Source organism: Triturus cristatus, chromosome 2_2 (assembly GCF_964204655.1).
Source record: "Triturus cristatus chromosome 2_2, aTriCri1.1, whole genome shotgun sequence".
Classification (NCBI taxonomy): Eukaryota; Metazoa; Chordata; class Amphibia; order Caudata; family Salamandridae; genus Triturus; species Triturus cristatus.
Window position 1 is genome coordinate 806,669,419 of NC_140582.1, and position 20,375 is coordinate 806,689,793.

General features: G+C 41.4%; 1 protein-coding gene across 1 annotated transcript in view; it reads right to left on the reverse strand.

Annotated features, from left to right (window-relative positions):
• Nucleotides 1-20,375, reverse strand: part of SPATA18 (spermatogenesis associated 18) — a 168,452-nt gene that overhangs the window by 84,622 nt on the left and 63,455 nt on the right. The window contains exon 5 of the mRNA XM_085642107.1: nt 8,049-8,144. Within this exon, the coding sequence (XP_085498233.1) occupies nt 8,049-8,144 (96 nt within the window). The remainder of the gene's footprint in view (nt 1-8,048; nt 8,145-20,375) is intronic.

A 20,375-nucleotide genomic window follows, 5' to 3' on the forward strand; every position in this document is an offset into this window, starting at 1 on the left:
AGCGAACTCAAAAACTACCAGTTAATCTCCCTGCTTCCATTCCCAGAAACGTTACTGGAAAAAATATTCAACGAGCAACTCATAACACACCTGGAGCAGAACCAGCTACTCAATGCCTCCCAATGTGGCTTCTGCAGCAATCACATCATCGAAACCGCCCTGATCGGAGCCACTGATGACATTCGTACTCTCCTCAACTGAGGTGAACAGCAACTCTGATCCTCCTCGACCTCTCAGGAGCCTTCAACACTGTATCCAATCAATCACACACTGATCGAAAGACTCAACCACATCGCATTAAAAGGGGAAACGCTCAGATGGATCACCTCCTTTCTCACCGGAAGAACCTAGAGGATCCATCTCCCACCTCTAAACCCAAGGAGATCACCTACGATGTCCCCAGATCTCATCCCTCAGCTCTATGCTCTTCAACGCATATATGACCCCGCTGGTTAACATTGTCAGATCTCAAGGTCTCAACATAATTTCCTATGCAGGCGATGCCCAGCTCATCCTCTCACTCACCAACGACCCCACCACCACCAAAACCAACTTCCACAGATGCATGGCAAGCATCGCTGACTGGATGAAGAAAAACTGCCTGCAGATGAACACAGACAAGATGGAAGGACTGATCTTCGGCAACAGAAGCATCACATGGAACGACTCCTGGTGGGCATCAGACCTAGGATCCGCACCCACTCCCTCCGACCACACCAGAAACATCGGAATCATCGACAACAAGCTCACCATGAAATCACAGATCAATGCTTTCTCCTACGCCTGCATCCACACTTCGCGCATGCCACTTAAGATCTTCAAGTGCTTACCCCTACACACGAAAACACCATGGCACAGGTCCTCATCACAAGCCAACCACGCCCTCTACGTCAGAATCGGCAAACACCTCCTACAGAGACTTTAGACTACACAGAACGCCGCAGCCATACTCATCTTCAGCCTTCCCCGACGAACCCACATCACACCCCACCTCAGGCAGCTCCACTGGGTCCCTGTACAGAAGCGATGCCAATTCAAGTTGCTGACCCACGCACACAAGACTCTACACACCCAAGGATCTGCCTACATTAACCACCGCCTGAGCTTCCACCAACCATCAAGAAGACTATGCTCCGTCTCCCTCTCACTTGCCCATACTCCGCATCTACTGAAGCAGAAGTGGGTGACGCTCCTCCCACATTGCAGCAAAGACCTGTAACAGCCTCCCCGCACAACTCAGGACCATCACCTCACTTCCAGAATTCTGAATGGCCCTCAAGACCTGGCTGTTTGAATAAGCCTCTGCGACCTGCAAGCACCTAGATACCCTATTGGGTGATTAGCCACGCTTTATAAATCCTGATTGATTGAATGAGTACAGAGGGGCATGTGAAGTCTAAATACCCAATCTGCTTGAATAAGCTGAACCTAGATGATATAATCCATTAGAACTAGAGTTTCAAAATAATGACATTTGAGAAATTCAAAAGAAATCATGTAAAGACCTACATTCTTGAAAGGGGAACACTTTCAAGTTTCTATTGTCTATACATGGCCAAGAGAAAACACCTGAAAAATGTACTTCTGTGGACAGTGTTAACTGCATTCTTGACACGATGGGAATGTCACTGCTCACAGTCAAATGAATATTTTATAGCATAAGGAAGGGAATCTCAAATAATTTTAAATTCAAGCTTAATAGCGGTTTTTATCACCAAAACATCCGAAGGGCAAGAAAATAATTAGTAAAAGGATAAATTAATTTGTTCCATGGTTTAAAAAGTTCTTGAAAATATTTTGAAACTCCTGTCAACAAAAAACTTCAAACTGTAACTCTTCTTCATAAAGGTGGCAAAATAAGGGATAGCTTGAGTCATCAATACCAAACAGCTGATGTTTTCAGATTTATGCCTTCCTATGTAGCTAATAAGACTACAACTATAAATGAGTTTTGCAGTGCTTTCTACAAATATTTAGAGGCTGAAATCTGGTTCTCTGGCAAATGTATGCAGTTTATCTATCATTTCCCATTACAGGATGGATCATCTTGAGTATGTTGAATGCCTTTCACTTGTTGAATTTGGAACCCTGTATAATTCCTCAAATAGTTCCACCCATTGCCTTTTTCATCTTAGATATGAACTTTTACATGAGGATGATAGCTACTAAGGGCCTGATTACCGACCAGCCGCCAAACCCGTGGTTAGGCTGCCCATCAGATTAGAGAATTTCCCGTGTGTGGCTGGCTTTTTTTGACGTTCCCACAGCGGTGCCTCCGAATATGGGACCCACAATGAGAAGACCAAAAACAGTTCCTGCACGGCATGGACTGTAAAGTCCATGCCGTGAAGGAACTGGTGTGCAGGCACACAAGGGGGCACATGTTATGCCCCCCTGTGTAAATCCACATGGCGGTAGGCACCAGGGACCCCTGTAGAACCTTCTTTGTTTCCTCTCCGCCATAGTTTTCATGGAGGAGGAACCGCCATGAAAACTGTGGCGGAGAGGAAACTTATAATATGCTTGTCAGGACCACGGCAGTGCCGCCAAGCATATAACTGCCTCTACACCGCGGCACCACTGCCAGGGAATGGCAGTTCCCTGGCCGCTGTGGCGGGGCAATGGGGATCCGACCGCCCTAATTGTAATAGGACAGTCGGGAGACCGCCATTGCAGCGCCCCTGTGACTCGTAATCGAGCCCTAAATTGGAAGTCATTGATGACTTGTTATTTTACCAAGATGATGCCCAGCATCATGAACTGAATCACTTCTAGTTTTAGTTAGACTTGGCTGTATTACCTGGGAATTTGAATGCCGTGAGAAATCGGAAAAAAGACAACTTGTGGCAAGCTAGTTTTTGTGAACGGTTATAAATTAGTTCACCATTTTGCCTTTCGGAAAGGGAAGCCTCTTTCAGGTTTTATTAGCATAGTTAGTTTGGTGTGATCATTGCGAGATGAAGGCTAATGTCTGGAAGTGGTTTGTTTTTGTAAGTGAAGCCCAAGTAGGTATCTCATCATAAAACCTTTAAAGAAAATATGTAATCTGATTGAGGGCCACTGGAATATCCTTTGAGAATTTATAGAATCTCTCACTTGGTCGCTTCCCTCCAGAACAGGTACAGCTTTTATGCAGTTTAGCAAGATTTCTTAGAACTTTAGTTAGACTGTGTGTTAAATAATTATGTTTGAATCCTATTATGGCTAAATGTAATATTGGAAAAAGAGGAAAAGTAAGCTTTGTCACATTGACTCAAGATTGATAGGGGGGCCACTAATTTGAGGTTCATGAAAGACAGATGCCTCAGACTTGAGCTCAGGTGTCTCCAACCAGTCAATCGCGAGCTACCAGTAGCTCACAGACACCTTCAGAGTAGCTCACAGCCTTGAGTTCATTTTTAAATAAGTGCAGGATCACATTTTCCTTTTAAAGTTAAGTGAAGTATGTGTTTATTTTATATTAATAAATGAACAGTGCTCACTCTGATTTATGACCCAGGCTGTAGCTGGGGCACAAAGGTGAAGAACTGCAGCACTGAGGTATTTAACTCAAACAAAGGTCCCAGTCAATTCAATATTGGAGTGTGAGAACAAAATGATGTTTTTGAATGCTTTTAAATGGGTTCAAATTAAAATGAAAAGTTATTTTAATGTTAAAGTTTACTCGTTATTGTAATTTTCACCCATTTTAAAGTGTTGTATATTTTAAAACAGCAGGCCACCTGCTCCCAGTGACACAGAGCCATATTTATAACTGAAAAATACAGTATTTTTTTAAGTGGTATAAATTTAAAGTGCAGAAAAATATTCCATACTTTGAACACTTTTGTAGAACATTTTTCTGCACTTTAAATTTCTTCCCCCCCAAAAACAAATGGTTGTATGTTTGTGTTATACATTTAACTGTGCCACATATGACGGAATGTATTTCCTGTGCCACAAATACATATGACACAGGCTCTCAGTCAGCCATACATATATATCCCATTCATACACACAGATGTTCATACATCTCCAAAGACCACGCTCTAATAGCTGGCACACATGGCAGCCCTGTCACAGTGCTCTTAGTCAAAGTATTTTGTTCAAACCATAGTATCTGGCTCTATCGACATTAGCCGTAATGTCAATGAAGCTGGGCAATGGGGTATCTGGTAACAATGCACAAGTTGTGTAGCCTTCAGTAGCTGATGACGATTTTCACTGATTAGAAGTAGCTCTCACAACAGAAAAGGCTGGAGACCCCTGCGTTTAGCAAGCGTGTGGGCTTCACTTTGATGTCATTTATACAGAGCATATATCAGAAGAATGAAAAATTAGCACTATTCATCAAAGACATTTACTTGTGCAACTAACCCTGGGGATCCCAAATAAGATGACAAAAATAGAGAGGTGGGGAGTTAATAGATTTTAAACTTTTGTTTAGCGTGGTCAACTGGGGAACGAGATCAAAATACATCTCAAAACTCAAGCAGACGTCATCATACAAAGCAACATTCACGAAAGCCTAATGTTAGTAATTGTAACTGACCCAGCACTGGGTGAAAAGAACTGCTTTTTCTCTACATGGAATAATTTCCTTAAATTGTTCAAGGATTTACAAAATCACAGTGGCCCAACATAGAGTTTGGCAGACAGGTACACCATTACAAAAATGATAATTAGTACTACCCCCAAGTTTCTGACCATGGTTGTAAGCCTGAAGGAGTCAACTGCAAGACACAAAACAGGGCTTGAGCAAATACTCTGCTCTATGAGCAAAAAAGAATTATCCTTGTGTTGGCCATTTCAAGTTTGTTTACTTCAATTGATGTCCATCCTGACCCGTACTGCTAAAGAACATTCACGAAGAACCTCCAGAAATACTCTTTTGTTTTACTTTGAAGTAAATGTGGCTCTCAACCGCGTAGGATTGCCTGAACCATTGAGTGCCACGAACAAAGGATTAAAAAAATATTTAAGAAGACCAAGATAATTGGACCCTTGGCAGACCATGGTAGTCTTTTCATATAAACAGTGGCCTGAGTAACGTATTGAAGATTCTTAGAAAGAAAAAATCTAAACAAAGCCAAGGAGGTATGAGGCACTTAATACAGTGGCAACACAGTAAAAAACAGACCTGGTCATCTACCACATTAAATACTGTTGAAACAAAGACAGATGCTCATCCACCTCACCTACAATGTCATTTACAGCATTTCATCACAGCACACCATCTGCTATCAGCATTGTCAAAGACCATGTTTTGTAACTGTGACCTTGTGACATGTCAAACAATGTAAATAAGCTGTGAAACCCAGCATAATGTAGTACAAATTACCTTCCACTTTTAGGCCACCATCCCAAAGGAACTTTACCTTTATGGAAAAGAATTAGGCGAATGCAGGCCTGATGAATATGAATGACTCTTAATGACTTATTTCTTCTAAAACGTTATGGCCCCATTGCAAGATTGGAATACATGCCAGCCACTAATAGTGTGGAGGACAAAGAAGTTACATTATTAAAATTGTTGTTCCCAATTTTCTGATACAAAATTTACTTTCATCAATGCTCTTTACCACTTAACCGGGTTCTCTTTTCATGTCCGTATGTTATAAGACTTGGGTTATAGCATTTTGTGTAGGCTGACACCATCATGCAAAAACTCCCATACACACCACTAGGATACCAGATAATGGTGTTCTACACTTCAATAATGTAACCTTCTAACTCTTTAGGTGAAAGAAGAGTTGTGGGTGGTGACAATTAAACCACCCGGCTCTGCTGCTGGAGGATCTTATAGGGAGCATCCAGGAGAACAAGCCAATGTGGATTACTCATCTTACCTCAGTAAACAGAGCATATGGGAGTCTTCTGAAATGACCAGGACAACTGCTTGACTATGAACATCTCATTTACCCAAGGCTTCTACTAAATGATGACAAGCAGACCCTGAGGACTATTCAAAAAGGTAAACATACACATGAGTGAATCTACACATGTAAGTTTACTTTTGAGTAACGTCACTACTTTGAGCTGTATGTCTCCATGCCCTGAAACAGGGACATGAGCCTTATTAATTAAACTAAAGGTACTACAGCCAAAAAGGAGCAGAAGAGTTGTCAGTCCAGCTCCACGCATGGCCAACCACTGATATTGCAACATCCTCTAATAAAAAATAATGGCGGCAAGGACTCAAAATAGAACCTCCATAGGAAATATTATTTATTTCGACTATTTAAAAATATATAAATTAAATTGAATGTTAACAAAAATCTGACATATTTCAAAAATATATATTTTAATGTAAAATATTTTAATAATTTTTTAATTTAAGTGTAACTACTTTTAACAAAATAAATGAATTTCTATTAATTCTATGGATAGCTTTTTGTAAATTTTTAATAAATCTTTACAAATCTGTTCAAATCAAGCACAGTTTTCCTTTAACCAGATTTAATCCCCTCAACATATTTAAGGCACGGATTATGAGTTGAAAACAATTCCAACCACAGTGTAAAGGAGTTTGTGTAGGGATTGCACTTCTAACTTGTACGATAGTTATCACAACACAGCTATTCATCCCCTGACAGATTAAACCAGGCAAAGCCTGGCAAGAACTAATTTCCAAGAATACAACACAGAACATGTGAATTGCAAACTGTAGTGATTTGTCTACGATAGGGATTGGTGGCTGTGAAAATGAGTGCACACTGACGCCATCAAAGGGCCTTACTCTGAGATGAAGGTACAGACATGGTAGGCATGATTGAGAGAGACTGACTGATTTGACAATGGGATTTACAGGGACTATGGTTTTCAGTGACATCACCTCACATCAGTGCTTAATTTGTGCCGGTATTTGCTGGTGCTCGGCACTGGCACTTATTTTTAAACACCAGCCCATATTTATGAAGTACACCACACGGCAGCCTCTCAGCCTATCTTTTGAGCATGAGTCTTTAGCAACTCAGAGCCAGATGTACGACCCGTTTTTGCATGCGCCAAACGGGTTTGCGAACCTGTTTGCGCATAACATACTGGGCTATGTACATAGCCTATTTAGCGAGTCACAATATTTTTGGTGACTCGCTAAATAGGTTTTGCGACTCGCTATTTGGAAGGGACGTTCCCTTCCAAATAGCGAGTCTCAAAACAATGTACTAATGTTTTGCGACCGCAATTGCGGTCTCAAAACACTCGCAATTACACCTACTTCAAGTAGGTGGTAATGCATTTGCAAATGGGAAGGGGTACCCACAAATGCATGCAAAATAATTTTTTTACGGAAAATGAAACGAAAACGTTTCATTTTTTTTTTTTAAATGCATCCCGTTTTCCTTTAAGGAAAACGGGCTGCATTTAAAAATAAAAGCTGCTTTATTAAAAAGCAGTCCTAGACATGGTGGTCTGCTAAGCCCAGCAAGCCACCATCCCTGGGAGGGCAGCCACTCACAATGGGCTCGCAAATTGCGACAGGCTCATTAATATTAATGAGCCTCGCAATTTGCGAACCCATTGGGAATCGCAAAACAGTGTAAACACACTGTTGTACATTTCATTTAGCGCCTCGCAATGTGTCGCAAATTGCGAGGCACTAAATTAAAGGGTCGTCCATCTGGCCCTCAATGTATTAAATAATGCTACTAAAACTCGGACTTCCAGGCCATCCCTGCAGCTTGGGGTGACCTGCAGTAGTTCTAAATGTCACACTTTAAGTGTGTTGGTTAGTAGGCAATGCTGGCCCTGCCATTAGTAAGCAGTGGCAGGAGGTGTGGGTGGTGCTGGCTGCAGGGGCACTAGCATTTATATTTTTGCAAATTAAGTCATGCCTCACATCCATCCAGCAACTGGACTAACAGCGCATGACATAGAGGACTCATTATGGCGAGTCGATGATTTCAAAGAATGCTTGATACCTTCCAATTTGTAACTGATTTTAGCCACATACCGAAATAAAGATAATGGACTTCAGGTTGTTGAGTCAACCAGTTTATGTAAACATGGAAATAACACTTATCATCAACAGGTTATTCATTAATATTTTATATTTCTCTTGTCCTCACTCTGATTTCAGTTGCATAATCTCATCCTCTGTTGCCAACAAAGTGGTTGCTGATTTGTTCTTAGTGTCTTGTAGTTCCAAGTGAGCATCAGACAGCCTGAACAAGAAATCAAAAAGAGACAACGCTTAGCACAAACAAAATATGAAAAAGCATGATAAATATTCACATCTGGCGCATACTGCAAAGCTGAAGCAGATGAGCTTTATTCTAGGCGCATCGTGGAAGCAAATTATGAACAGAAAGCAAATTCCCTCTATTATTCTTTCCCTTTCGCCCTCAGTACAGCTGTGACTTCTTCCCGAGACTGATGCCAGGAAGGATGCCACAAACTGAGATAACATGTCTATTCTTAACCAGCTTGAACCTGTGCAAGTGTAATGCCAATTGCAGCATCAGCTTCTGAAGCTATTTCGAACCAATGTCTTCCTCCGAGTTTTACCCCAATAGCTGGCCCACGGTTGCAGAAGCCTTCCCTGAAACTGCTCATTCCTCTAGTTTTAGACCTATCTCGCTTCTACCTTTAGGAACAGGACCCTCGGCTCAGTAATGGGCTGAACTGTGATCCTAGAATTGTTCAAATCGGTAGTGAGTGACAGGATACTCTGAGCAATAGGTTCCACTGTGTAGAAGTGCTTTTAAAGTTTATATGTGCCTGCCTAATGGCCACAGTGACATCAGACGGATCAAACTCCTGAGTGTAGGTAAAGGCTTATTTTTTCTTCAGTATATCTTGATTATATTCCCTAAACTGTCTAAACATTTTGGAGTAGTATCAGTGTCGGATCAGAACAAGTTATAAATTGTGGTTACCTGGACGTACATCAATCCTAGCACTGGAATGAATGACAAGTCAAATAATGATGGAACCCTGGGTTTGGATGGGCAGCGCCTTGCTTGAAGCTAAACTTTGTGAAAACTGAAATAATGATGGTCGGCTGTGGTGGAGGACTGTGGTTTCCTACCATTTACCCCAACCCATTGAAAGGAGTAAAAATCTGGACATCAAACTGAACAGAGACTCTCTGCTTGGACTTCGGATCTCAGCAGTGGTGCAGTCCATGCCGTGCAGGTACTGGGGTGCATGCGCACAGGGGGCACTGCATGCACACCATGGCCGTGAGGCAACAGGGGGGCCCTGTAGGGCCCTCTTTGTTTCCTCTCTGCCACAGCTTTCATGGAGTAGGAACCGCCATGAAACCGTGACGGAGAGGAAACGCATAATATGCTTGGCAGGACTGCGCATATTGCGGTCTCAAGACCACCGCGCCACTGCCAGGGATCTGATCCCTGGTGGTTGAGGCGGTGCAATGGCGGTTCAACCTCCCTAGTTGTAATAGGGTGGTTGGAAGACTGCCACCAACATGCACCGTGAGTCTGGCAGTCCGTGGACCTCCAGACTCATATTCAGGCCCTTAGTTACTGGTGTCGGCAAGTGTGACTCCCATGTAATGCTGAGCATGCTCCACTGGTGGCTGATTCTGGCCTGTGGCCAATTTGCATCTTTCATTATGCCGTGTTTGGTACTGCTCCTCAGTGCACGAAGGCCATTGTGCATATTACTGTCCAATGTAGGAATTCCACTTCTCTAATCAGAAACCTTAGGCTGTACCTTGTTTCAGAAAGCAACACAACACTGGCCAAGCATAATCTGTGCAGACATTTTTACAGTGGAGCAGTCTCTTTTCTCGTTATATCACACATTGGGCTATCAAGTAACTACTTAAAATACGGTTGTACTCAGGCTGCTTACTTTATTGATAAAATGAAATGCAGCTGGTTTCTGTATACACAGTTTAGGTTTTATGTATGCCTTTTGAAAATCAGAATCTATGGTTTCTGTGTACACCACTTAGGGCCGGATTACGACTTTGGCGGTGCGGCACTGGGTCCAACCTGTGGGTTCATAGCCAAAGCTGTGATCAGACCACCCACCAGATTAGGAGTTTTCTCCTGTCTGGTGGGCTGGTTTTTGGCATGGTCTGAGAATACCATGCTGTGCAGGAACTGGGGCGCATGCACACAGGGGAGCACATGTTGTGCCCCCCTGTTTGCATCCGCAGGCAGAGAATGCACAGGAGGCCCTGCTGTTCAAGGAGGAGGAACCTCCATGATAACAGCTGGCAGTGATGAAACTCGTAATATGCTTGGCGGGAGCGCGGCAGGCCCGCCAAGCATATGGGGGCCTCATGACCACTGCAACACCACCAGGAAACAGCAGTTCCCTGGCAGCTGCGGCGGGGCTGTGGTGGCCCCACTGCCAGACTCGTAATAGGGTGGTTTGGAGACCGAAACCGCCGCACCCCCACCGCCAGACTTGTAATCGGGCCCTTAGTTTCTATGTGTGCTTTAATAAAGTTTGTAAATCTGTAATTCAAATTCTGTACCCACATTGGGAATGAATCAGTAGTCGGTTTAATAGATTTGACTTCTTCATCACCGTGATAGCAGAAGGATGCACACATCAAATAGATAAATGGAACAATCTGCACATAGAAAGGTTAGCCTTCGGAAGATGAACTCAAATTGTTTATTGAAAATCTTGTCAGCTATCATCAGCATGCCACAGTGACATCATACAGATCAAGTTCCTGACTGTAGGCAAATACTTATTTTTTTCAGCATCAGATTCGAATCTTAAGAAGTTATACATTGTGGTTACCTGGACTTACATCAGTCTTCGCACTAGAATGAATGAATATAAAGCTTCCTTACTTTAACAGCAGCATTGGAACAAACATAAAGTGTATGCTTTAAGTCTTGCACTCCACTGTGGCAAAGATCACATGTGCTGTCTACAATTCGCAAACTTGACCAATACTTTTTATAAGAATTCAAAGGAAGAATACCCAGCCGAAGCATTAGTATAACACGGTCTAGACACAAAGGTAGTTAGTTTTTGGGCTGTTTAAAAACTACAATATCAGGAATAGCCTTGTACAGTTTCAGGCTCCGACAATGAAAGATGTCACTAAGATAACTTAACCTTAAAATTGTATTTTTTTAAATACTTTACGTTGAGCAGGAGACCATGACTGGGAACACTCTTCCGTACATTTTAATTGTGATAACACATACTTTGCATTTAAAGTAAAATCCCGTGTACCTGTGCAAAATGTTTCCTGCTTCAATAAGTCTCTTAAAGTGCTTAATGTTTACACAGGAATTGCTTGGCTTACAGATATAGTATACGGAAGATCTTCCCTTCATACAAATTCAAAGGACACCATTTATCAATGGGAATATACTCCAGTGCCTATGACAGTGTGGGCAGAATTTTAATTTGAAATATTTCCAATAAGTACTTAAAGTGACGCTTGCCCAAAGAGTTATACATTCAATGTAATGCTCCTATATGTTCTAGGGACTTATTCCTAATATAAAAAAGGTGGTTTATTATTAAGAGACTGTGTAAGCACCCTTCACAAGTAGGTTTATTTTTTCACTGTTTACGGGGGAATTCTGCCTCGACTCCAATGGAAAGGACAGTGCTGTTTAATTCCTCTGGAAGGCATCATTTTGGATGTGGCAGTATTGATTTTCAAAAAATCATGTTTCGCATATGCATTTAATGCATTCAAATTGTGCTGAGACCAATCAGAGTGAGATCAACAATGATTACATCATCTGCATACATCAGGACATGCAGGTCCTGGGTAGCGAGACTTGGAGGGAAATTCTTGATGTTTGCAAACTGGACTGGCGAGTCATACAAATAAATTGAGAACAATAAAGGACCCAATACAGAGCCCTGTTCTAGGTTATTCCGTGTAGAAATGTTGGGAGTTAGCCTTTTGTTCCCGCCCATCAAGTTTTTGCACCATGTGAAAGAGTGTAAAGAAACAATCGGCCTCAGCAAATTTGAACATACTCCTAGCTTAACCAATTTCTTCCAAAGAGTTGGTCTGTCCACCCGGTCAAATGTGGTTGAGAAATTGACAAAAGCAGAGTGCAGAATTTGGGATTTTTAAGACTACTAACTTATCTATCAGAGGTTGCACAATTGTGATATTATTAGTTACTGAATGTTTAGCTCTAAAACACGCTTGTACACAGATGATCAGTCTGATGAAGCACATCACTCTTTCAAGTGTTTCAGGATGCTGCAAATGAAAATCTTTCTTGCTGCATCAAGTAGAGCAATTTGGTGATAATGACCAGGAATGGTTCGGGAGCCTTTTTTGTGTAGTGGAATACTTCCAGACCAAGAATATAGGATTTGACCTGTTTCATAGCATCATGCAAACAAAGGTACTAAGAGCTTGCCCCAAGCTTCAGGGGCCTCTTTCAAAACCTGTAACAGGATCTAGTCCAGTCCCATATCTGAAGATGACCTTGTTCTTTATCTATATATATATATATATATATGTACGCTCCCAAAGTTGCACCGGCAGCCAGGTCACTCGCAGGCGGGTGCTGTAGCGTGGCGGTGCCCCACGTAAATATGCAGCTCCCAAAACTCCCTTATTTTTCAAATGGAGATAAGCACCCACTGGAGGGGTTGAGTATCGGATTTTCTTTATTTCAGCAGAAAAGTCGAACAGCAAGACAGACGCGTTTCGAGATAATCTTCATCAGTGTCTCATTAACAAAACCGCGCGCAAACATTAAATAGAATTACGTCATGTGTAGCGCGACAGCGTGATCAAAAACAAATGATGGCAGTAATCCCACGCTATCTCATTATGCGTGGGGCGGCCATCTTTGAGTGATGTACTCTAAGCACAACAGAATGTAAATAAGAGATACCTGAGAGTCGGTGAGGCCAGAGTGCATTGCACGCTGTCTCACTTTCTCGCTGTTCTTGGCCACTGAAGTGGCCGAGGTGGCTGGAGTGCACCGTTTGGCAGTTAGGGAGCTTTTTCGGCCCTGCTGCCAGATTTTTCTGTTGCTGTGGTGGCTTTGCTATCCGGCTCCGTTTTCCAACTCCTTTGCCTTCATTCCTCTGTTTGTTGTTTGTTGCTGGGGGACCATTGTCTTTACGGAGCTAGGAAGAGCCTGTTGCGACTTCAGTTGACATTTCCCTTTGTCTGAGTGCTCGGGTGAGGGCTATTCTTCGGCAACTCTGCGCCTTTGTTCCGGCCTTGGCGTAGCCCTTGGGTTTGTCATGCCCATAACGACCGTTAACGGTGCACCGCAGAGGCAAGCCCAGATGTTTTGCCACTGTCTCGGTAAGCCGCAGCTGTGTGCACGACACTCTGCGGCTAACATATGGACTGAATTTGGCACCTTGTAGTTCAATTTCAACTATCCCCACAAGACTGCACCTCAAGAAATTGAATCAAGGGACTCATTGGATGAATTTTCAGCCCAAAAAATTGTTAAGCTCTAGAAGATACAATCTCAGAAAGCCTCTGTGGAAAGTTATACTCTACCAAATATGATTGTGATAATTGTAAAAACAGCTGGACTGTGGATTCTCCGCAAAGATTAAAAGCAATTTCTTCAGTCTGTGGGTGCAGGCGGCGATCGTGGTTTCTCCAAGGAAGGGTGAGTAGTGCTTGTATTACTTTGTTTCTTCTTTTTGCACAGTATTCGAGATCTCTGTCTTCTTTTTAGAGTTGTTGTTTGACACTCATCAATTGAAGGATCTAATACATTGAACTAAGCACTCTTTTGCTTGATCCACTTAAAGGAATCCGTATCTTTTTCTACCAGTATACTACTGACAATTAACCATTATCATGATAATAAAAAAAACTTAGAAACTGAATGATGTTAATGAAAAAATAAGTCTCTGCTTATAAAGCAACAGGAGGATGGAAGAAAATCTCTCCACATTGGCTCACTTGTAGGCCTCCCAGCCATTCCAGGTTTCTTTCCAAGACTAAAGTCCCGTTAATCGGAAATAAAACAAGTAAGGACTGTGTTGAAGTTCCTTCTCCATAAGAAATTGCTTCTACAGTGAGCTCCTCTTCGATACCAGTAGTGAATAATTCATTGTCCCCTGTGAGTATGTTTAACCATCCCAGAATTACTGAGAATAAACCACCAGTTGTATCTTCTTTGTGCTTTACGTTGTCTAGTATCAAAATGAGCCCACACACAAAATTGTATATATAGGAATAAATCTACAAAAGAAACACAAGAATTATTTAATAGTATTCTGAGCGATGGGACAATGCTTTTCACTAAACTCTTCATTTCATCCTTCGGGAGAGTATATGAAGCCTTGCAAACATATTACAGATAATTGTACTATAATAAAAAAAATTACTTAAAACAAGATAAGTGGCGGACCCTAAATGATGTCCATGAGGTGTACAGGTGCTAGCTAGCATGGCCAGTGACGTGATATGATAGGACCATGCAGAGATCACGACTGGCAATGGGCAGCTTGAGTCCTCCTAGCAGGCAGGCTGCAGCTCGCCCCTGGAGGGAGAAACAGTAAACTTGGGGGGGGGGGGGCGGGCGGGGGGGGAGTGGGGGGGGGGGAAGATGGACACATCCATAAGATGTGAACTCGTGTTGTGTTCTGCAATACATGCCCAAAGTCATGTTAATCTAAAGAATTAAAAACACTTAATTATAACATTATATTTATATAGCGCTTACTACCGCTGATTTGTTTTTTTTTTGTCAAACCATTTTTATTGCAGGTCCCAATATAATGTATAACACTCAGGATAAAGCCATTAACGCAGATTTCTCGCCCCCCTTAGTCATACATCCGTGCGGTACACACAGCCGTACTGCCCACATCCCGGAGGCCGGGCGGCGCCACTTAGCCATATGTTACATCTTTACATTTCTTACAAGTACGGTCGTCTAGTGGGGAAATCCGCTGCCTGCCTTTAAAGTTAACCCCCCCTCACCCCCAAGATTCTCATGGATCTCGCATTCTTCTTCCATTAAGTTTGGACTTGCAATCCCTCCCTCGTGCCCGCTTTTAATAATAGTTAAATTCATTTCAGCAAAAAATATAATGTACATATATAATAAGAAAAGATGAAAGGCCGTGCAGATGGGCGCACGAGGGTTTAGTGCTCAGTTAAAAATGTAAATTATTCTAGTTTAAATATCGCAGAGATTATACATATTTTTAATTGAACGCAAGAAAAGTCTGTCAGATGAGGAAAGCAAAGTATTTTGAGACATGGAAATAAGAGGAAATTTACAAACTTTGAGCCGGAACGTATTTTCAAAGAGCAACGAAAGTAGATTTTGTTACCCTTTATTGGCTTGTGAATTCGCACCCAGTTGCGAAAACTATTAATCTAAACTCATATTATTATGTAGAAAGAGCTGCACGAAATGTGCAATTCTGCCCCGATATTTAACCCTCCGCCCTAAAGTTGTAATGATGTGGGTGTAGATAATAGTTCGATTTTAAAAAGAAAATTGAGATTTCATTGGATATTTTGTCCGTCAGGCGTAGTCAAACAGACATAAAAAACATTTAGAAAATATTGAGGACAAATTAAGCATTCCGCAATAACATTGACGAAAAACATCATTTTTTAGCCTTTAATTCGGGAGTTGTAAACTATATGTTGCATTCTACGTTTTATGAAACCGACGAATAACGTAGTAAAATGTATTGCGTTTCAATAAAAATTAAACTGGTTGAAGTTTCGTTTTTACGAATGTTTCCAGTAACGCAATGTCGTGAAAAAACTGGTTGTCGATCTGCAGGACTTTCACAAACCGCGCGAGAATTAAAATATCGGAGTGAGTTGAAATTGGGAAATAGAACAGGCGAGGCAGGCGCGAGAAACAGGAAATACAAGTATTGGCATCAAACGCGGCCGCGAAAGTGAAAGTAATGGCGCAAAAGCGCGGCGTGCGCGCCCGCGCACATGCACTGTAGCTCTAGGCTGGCCTGGTAGCACTTTTTGGAGCCATCTCAAAAAGTCTCGCCAGACCAGTGCATGCGCTGGGTCAGGCGAGACCTAAAAAGGTACAGTAAATTCAATACACAAATTAGTCTCCGAAGGTGCTCAAGAGCATCATTAAATTTATCTTCGCTCCCCTTCTTTCCAATCTTTAAGAAATGTAACAGTAAGGGTATTAAAGAAGACAGACTAGAAGCACAAGAAAGGCCGTCGGTGGTACACACTCTCCCGTTGAGTGTGGCAGGATTGGCTAAAGCTAGAAAATGTGGTAAGCGGAGAAAAGTCAAGCGTAGAATCACTAAAGACCCAACCCTCTAAATAGATAGAGGATATTAGCACTACTCCATAGGTACCCCCAATTGAAGTCTCTGTCTCCAGTAGAAACCAAGTTGGTTTCTTTCCCAGAAAAAGAAAGTCAGTCCATCATAAGGGAAGAATTCTGGTTTAATCTGTTACCGTCCATCATTACGAAGGAATGTGAAATAGTGCACAAAAATGGTTATGACGTGCTGAATTAGGCCTATGGAAACTCTGAAAAGGGAGACGAGTCGTGAGTTTGCTTTTGTGCATAACCATAGTTCTACTAAAATAAACTCCCCTCAGAGCACAACTTAGAAGGTTGATGTTAAATGATTCTCGATACAAGTTCCCTCCAGTGGCAGGCTTATTATAAATAATGATCGGATTCTCTTTGAACTATCAATTAGTGAGGCTTTTTGATCTTGGCTCTCTACGAAATTAAATGAAAATACTGCAAATAATGTTTCCAAATTACCTTTTCTAGTACTTAAATGCTATTATTCTCCTGGAATTTGGCTGGTCTACACAATGAAAAACCGAGTATCTTAGCTAATTCATAAACCTCAATTATTTGCCTCCAGAAGACCTGGTCCACTGCAAAATTTGCCATGGATTCTTATTCTGCAATTGATGTTCCAGCACAGTCGATAAATAAAGGGCATACCAGAGGTAGCTCATCTATCTACTCCCTATGGATTTTTATTGTGACTATGATATTGTCTATCTCTCTTTAATCCAAAAATGTGCAATGTATTTGAATCAAACTACCAAGGACTGAAAGATCTTCCACAACACCCTTCTCTTGTTTAATATTTACATTTCCCCAGGCCCACAATATAACTCTCTCTTGATCCATACATATGTTTGATGAACTGGAATCGATCTTAGAGAGGGAACAACAGTTTCATATGTTAATGACAGGAGATTTCGATGGTGAAATATCAAATGCTGTGCTAACCGCCTTTAAAAACAAAGACCTTGAAGAAGCATGGAGTATTCCAGACTCTATTTTTCCGATTAATCAAAAGGCTGATAAAGGAGGAAGACTATTCCTTAATTTATTATCAGGCAGCAATGGGGGTGTTTTGAATGGAAGAATAAATTGGGACATTCCTGTATCATTCACAAGAAGAGGAGCAACAGTCTCTTCAATTATCGACAACATTATTTCCAGTCTTGATTTGTATCCAAAATCTTTACATCTTTTTGTCCATTTATACCTCGGGAGTGACCATGCAGTCATGAGTATAGCAATGGATCTGCAACTTCAGCAAAAATCAGAGTGGATGCATCTTTGGACTCAAAAAAGGTCGGATTCTGGAGTCTGAAACTCTTGTACTACCACCCTCTCTCTTGAACATGATAATTGCCTCTTTCTGGGACAAAAGTAAGAAAAGCTATGAAAACCCAATTTAGAAATATGAGGAAAAATAATTGGAAGTGGTTCTCAGTATAGAGAGAACTAGTAAGCCACTCAAAAATAGGACGATATTGACCAAGAATACAACTGACCAGGAAATCTCCTGTAAAATAAACAAACTCATGTGACAACAACATATTCAATCAATGGTACTTAGGGAGAAGGACATTTGTTTCTTACGGAAAAGAAGGAGACATGCTTGTCTTGTATTTAAAAAGAAAGTAGCAGATCAAAACTGGCTTGAACTCCAGCAAGCAGCTTAATTAAATATCACAATTTCTTTGGAGTCTTATTACGAAATACAATGGAAATAAACAAGCTCCAGCAGAGGTTTGTATTCCAGCTTCAGAATGATCCAAATCTATTTCTTATCTTTATTCATATATATATATATATATATATATATATATATATATATATATATATATATATATGCAGCTCCCAAAACTCCCTTATTTTTCAAATGGAGTTAAGCACTCACTGGAGGGGTTGAGTATCGGATTTTCTTTATTTCAGCAGAAAAGTCGAACAGCAAGACAGACGCGTTTCGAGATAATCTTCATCAGTGTCTCATTAACAAAACCGCGCGCAAACATTAAATAGAATTACGTCATGTGTAGCGCGACAGCGTGATCAATAACAAATGATGGCAGTAATCCCACGCTATCTCATTATGCGTGGGGCGGCCATCTTTGAGTGATGTACTCTAAGCACAACAGAATGTAAATAAGACGTACATCTTAACCCTCGAGGAGCCATTACAAGGAAAATAATCGCATTTTCAATGATTCATTCGGTATTTCTCTTATGTACAATCTAAATGTGTCACAATCGAAACAATTCATCAAAATATGTATATAACAATGATGACCTCCAAATCTTGGGAAATTAATATACATAACCATAACTAAATATATAGTTCTATTGCTATGTGACACGCAGCCGACATAACGCCATGTATTGGCTATTCCTCAGCATATATATGCGCAAAACTTGTTTTCTGACATGGCTCCATGTTCCAAAAAAGTCAATATCACAGTGCCATCTATGATATGAGGGAACAGAGGGTGAACAATCAGTGGGAGAGAGGTAAGGGAAAAAAGGTGCGAGAGAGACAACAAATAGAGAAGTAAAAAGAGGGGGTAGCCCTAAAAAAAGGGCTTAGATAAAATGTATGAGAAGGGAATAGAACATATTGAGAGTTTCACGAATTTTCAAAATTCAAAATTCAACAGTGTCACAGAGACTACAGAATTCAAAGAGTTTCTGATACTTTAACCAACCATGTGATGGCCCAACAACCATAATCACTTGTATATTCCAAATTGAAACATTATTTGTGTTGATAGTATGGATGGTACCAAATGCATCCATGTAACCTTAATAACTCCGAGATGGTCTGCAGCATATTTATCTACCCAGGTGTACATTCAATTCTTCCCCACTGTTGAGACCGTGGGGTGCCTTCGTATGCAAGTCTATAATGTAGCGGGACTCTAATCTTCGCAATCTTTGGACCCTATCACCGCCCCTGATACTGACGGGCACATGGTCCAAACCAAAATACTGTAAAAGCTCCCTATTACTGTGATGATTGAGAGCAAAGTGCCTGGCTACAGGGTAATTGGTGTCTTTCTTATTGATTGCGCGCTGATGTTCTAAAATGCGCATTTTGACGCTGTTGATTGTGCTGCCAATGTATTTGAGCCCACATGGGCATATTAGGCAATATACTACATGGGTGGTGGAGCAAGTGATAAATTTGTCTATGTGTCTTGGTTGACCCACACCTGGAATGTTATACGTGAATACTCTTTTACAATTTTTACAGGCCCTGCACTTTCCACATGGGAAAAATCCATGCAGTGCTTTAAGCGTGCCTGTGGGTTGCGCCAATGGTGATAAATGACTCTGCACCAATTTGTCTCGGAGTGATCTAGATTTCCGAAAAGTGATCATTGGGACTTTCGGGATGTCCTTTCCGATAACTGTGTCGGTTTGGAGGATATGCCAACTTTTTCTAAATATCCTCCTCAATCTATTGGCATCATCCGAAAAAGTGGTTATTAGACGGAATTTGCCTTCTTGATCATCTAAGTGTCTGTTGACTGACTTTTTGTATACCAGTAATTCCTTTCTGGGTATTTTTCTGACTTTATTGAGTGTTGAGACCAATTCCTCATAATTGTAGCCCCTAACCTGGAATCTTTTTATACTCTGAGTTGCTGCTTTTTCAAAATCAGCTTCTCTAGAACAATTACGTTTAAGGCGGAGAAGCTCGCCGTACGGGATACTGTGGATAAGTTTAGGTGGATGATTGCTGTGGGCGTGCAAAATAGAATTGCCCGCAGTGGGCTTCCTATACAGCTCGGTCTCAAGGACTCCGTCCCTGACAAACACCTTAAGATCCAGATAGTTGACTGCTAAGGGACTCATTTCATATGTGAACCTAAGATTCAATTCGTTGTTGTTGAGATCGGATATAAAATCCTGGGCCTGTTCAGGCGACCCTCCCCATACAAGGAAGAGGTCGTCAATGTACCTGTACCACGCTACCACAGAGGTGGTCCATTTACGCATCTGATTGCTTAGGGCGACCTGCTCCTCCCACCAGCCTACGAAAAGATTCGCATAGCTGGGGGCGAAGCAGGTCCCCATGGCAGTCCCTGATAGCTGTCTATAAAGTTGTTCTTGAAACAAGAAAATGTTGTTTGACAGACAAAATTGAATAAATTCAATTAACATTATGTTATGCTCAGAGAATTTCAGTGGCCT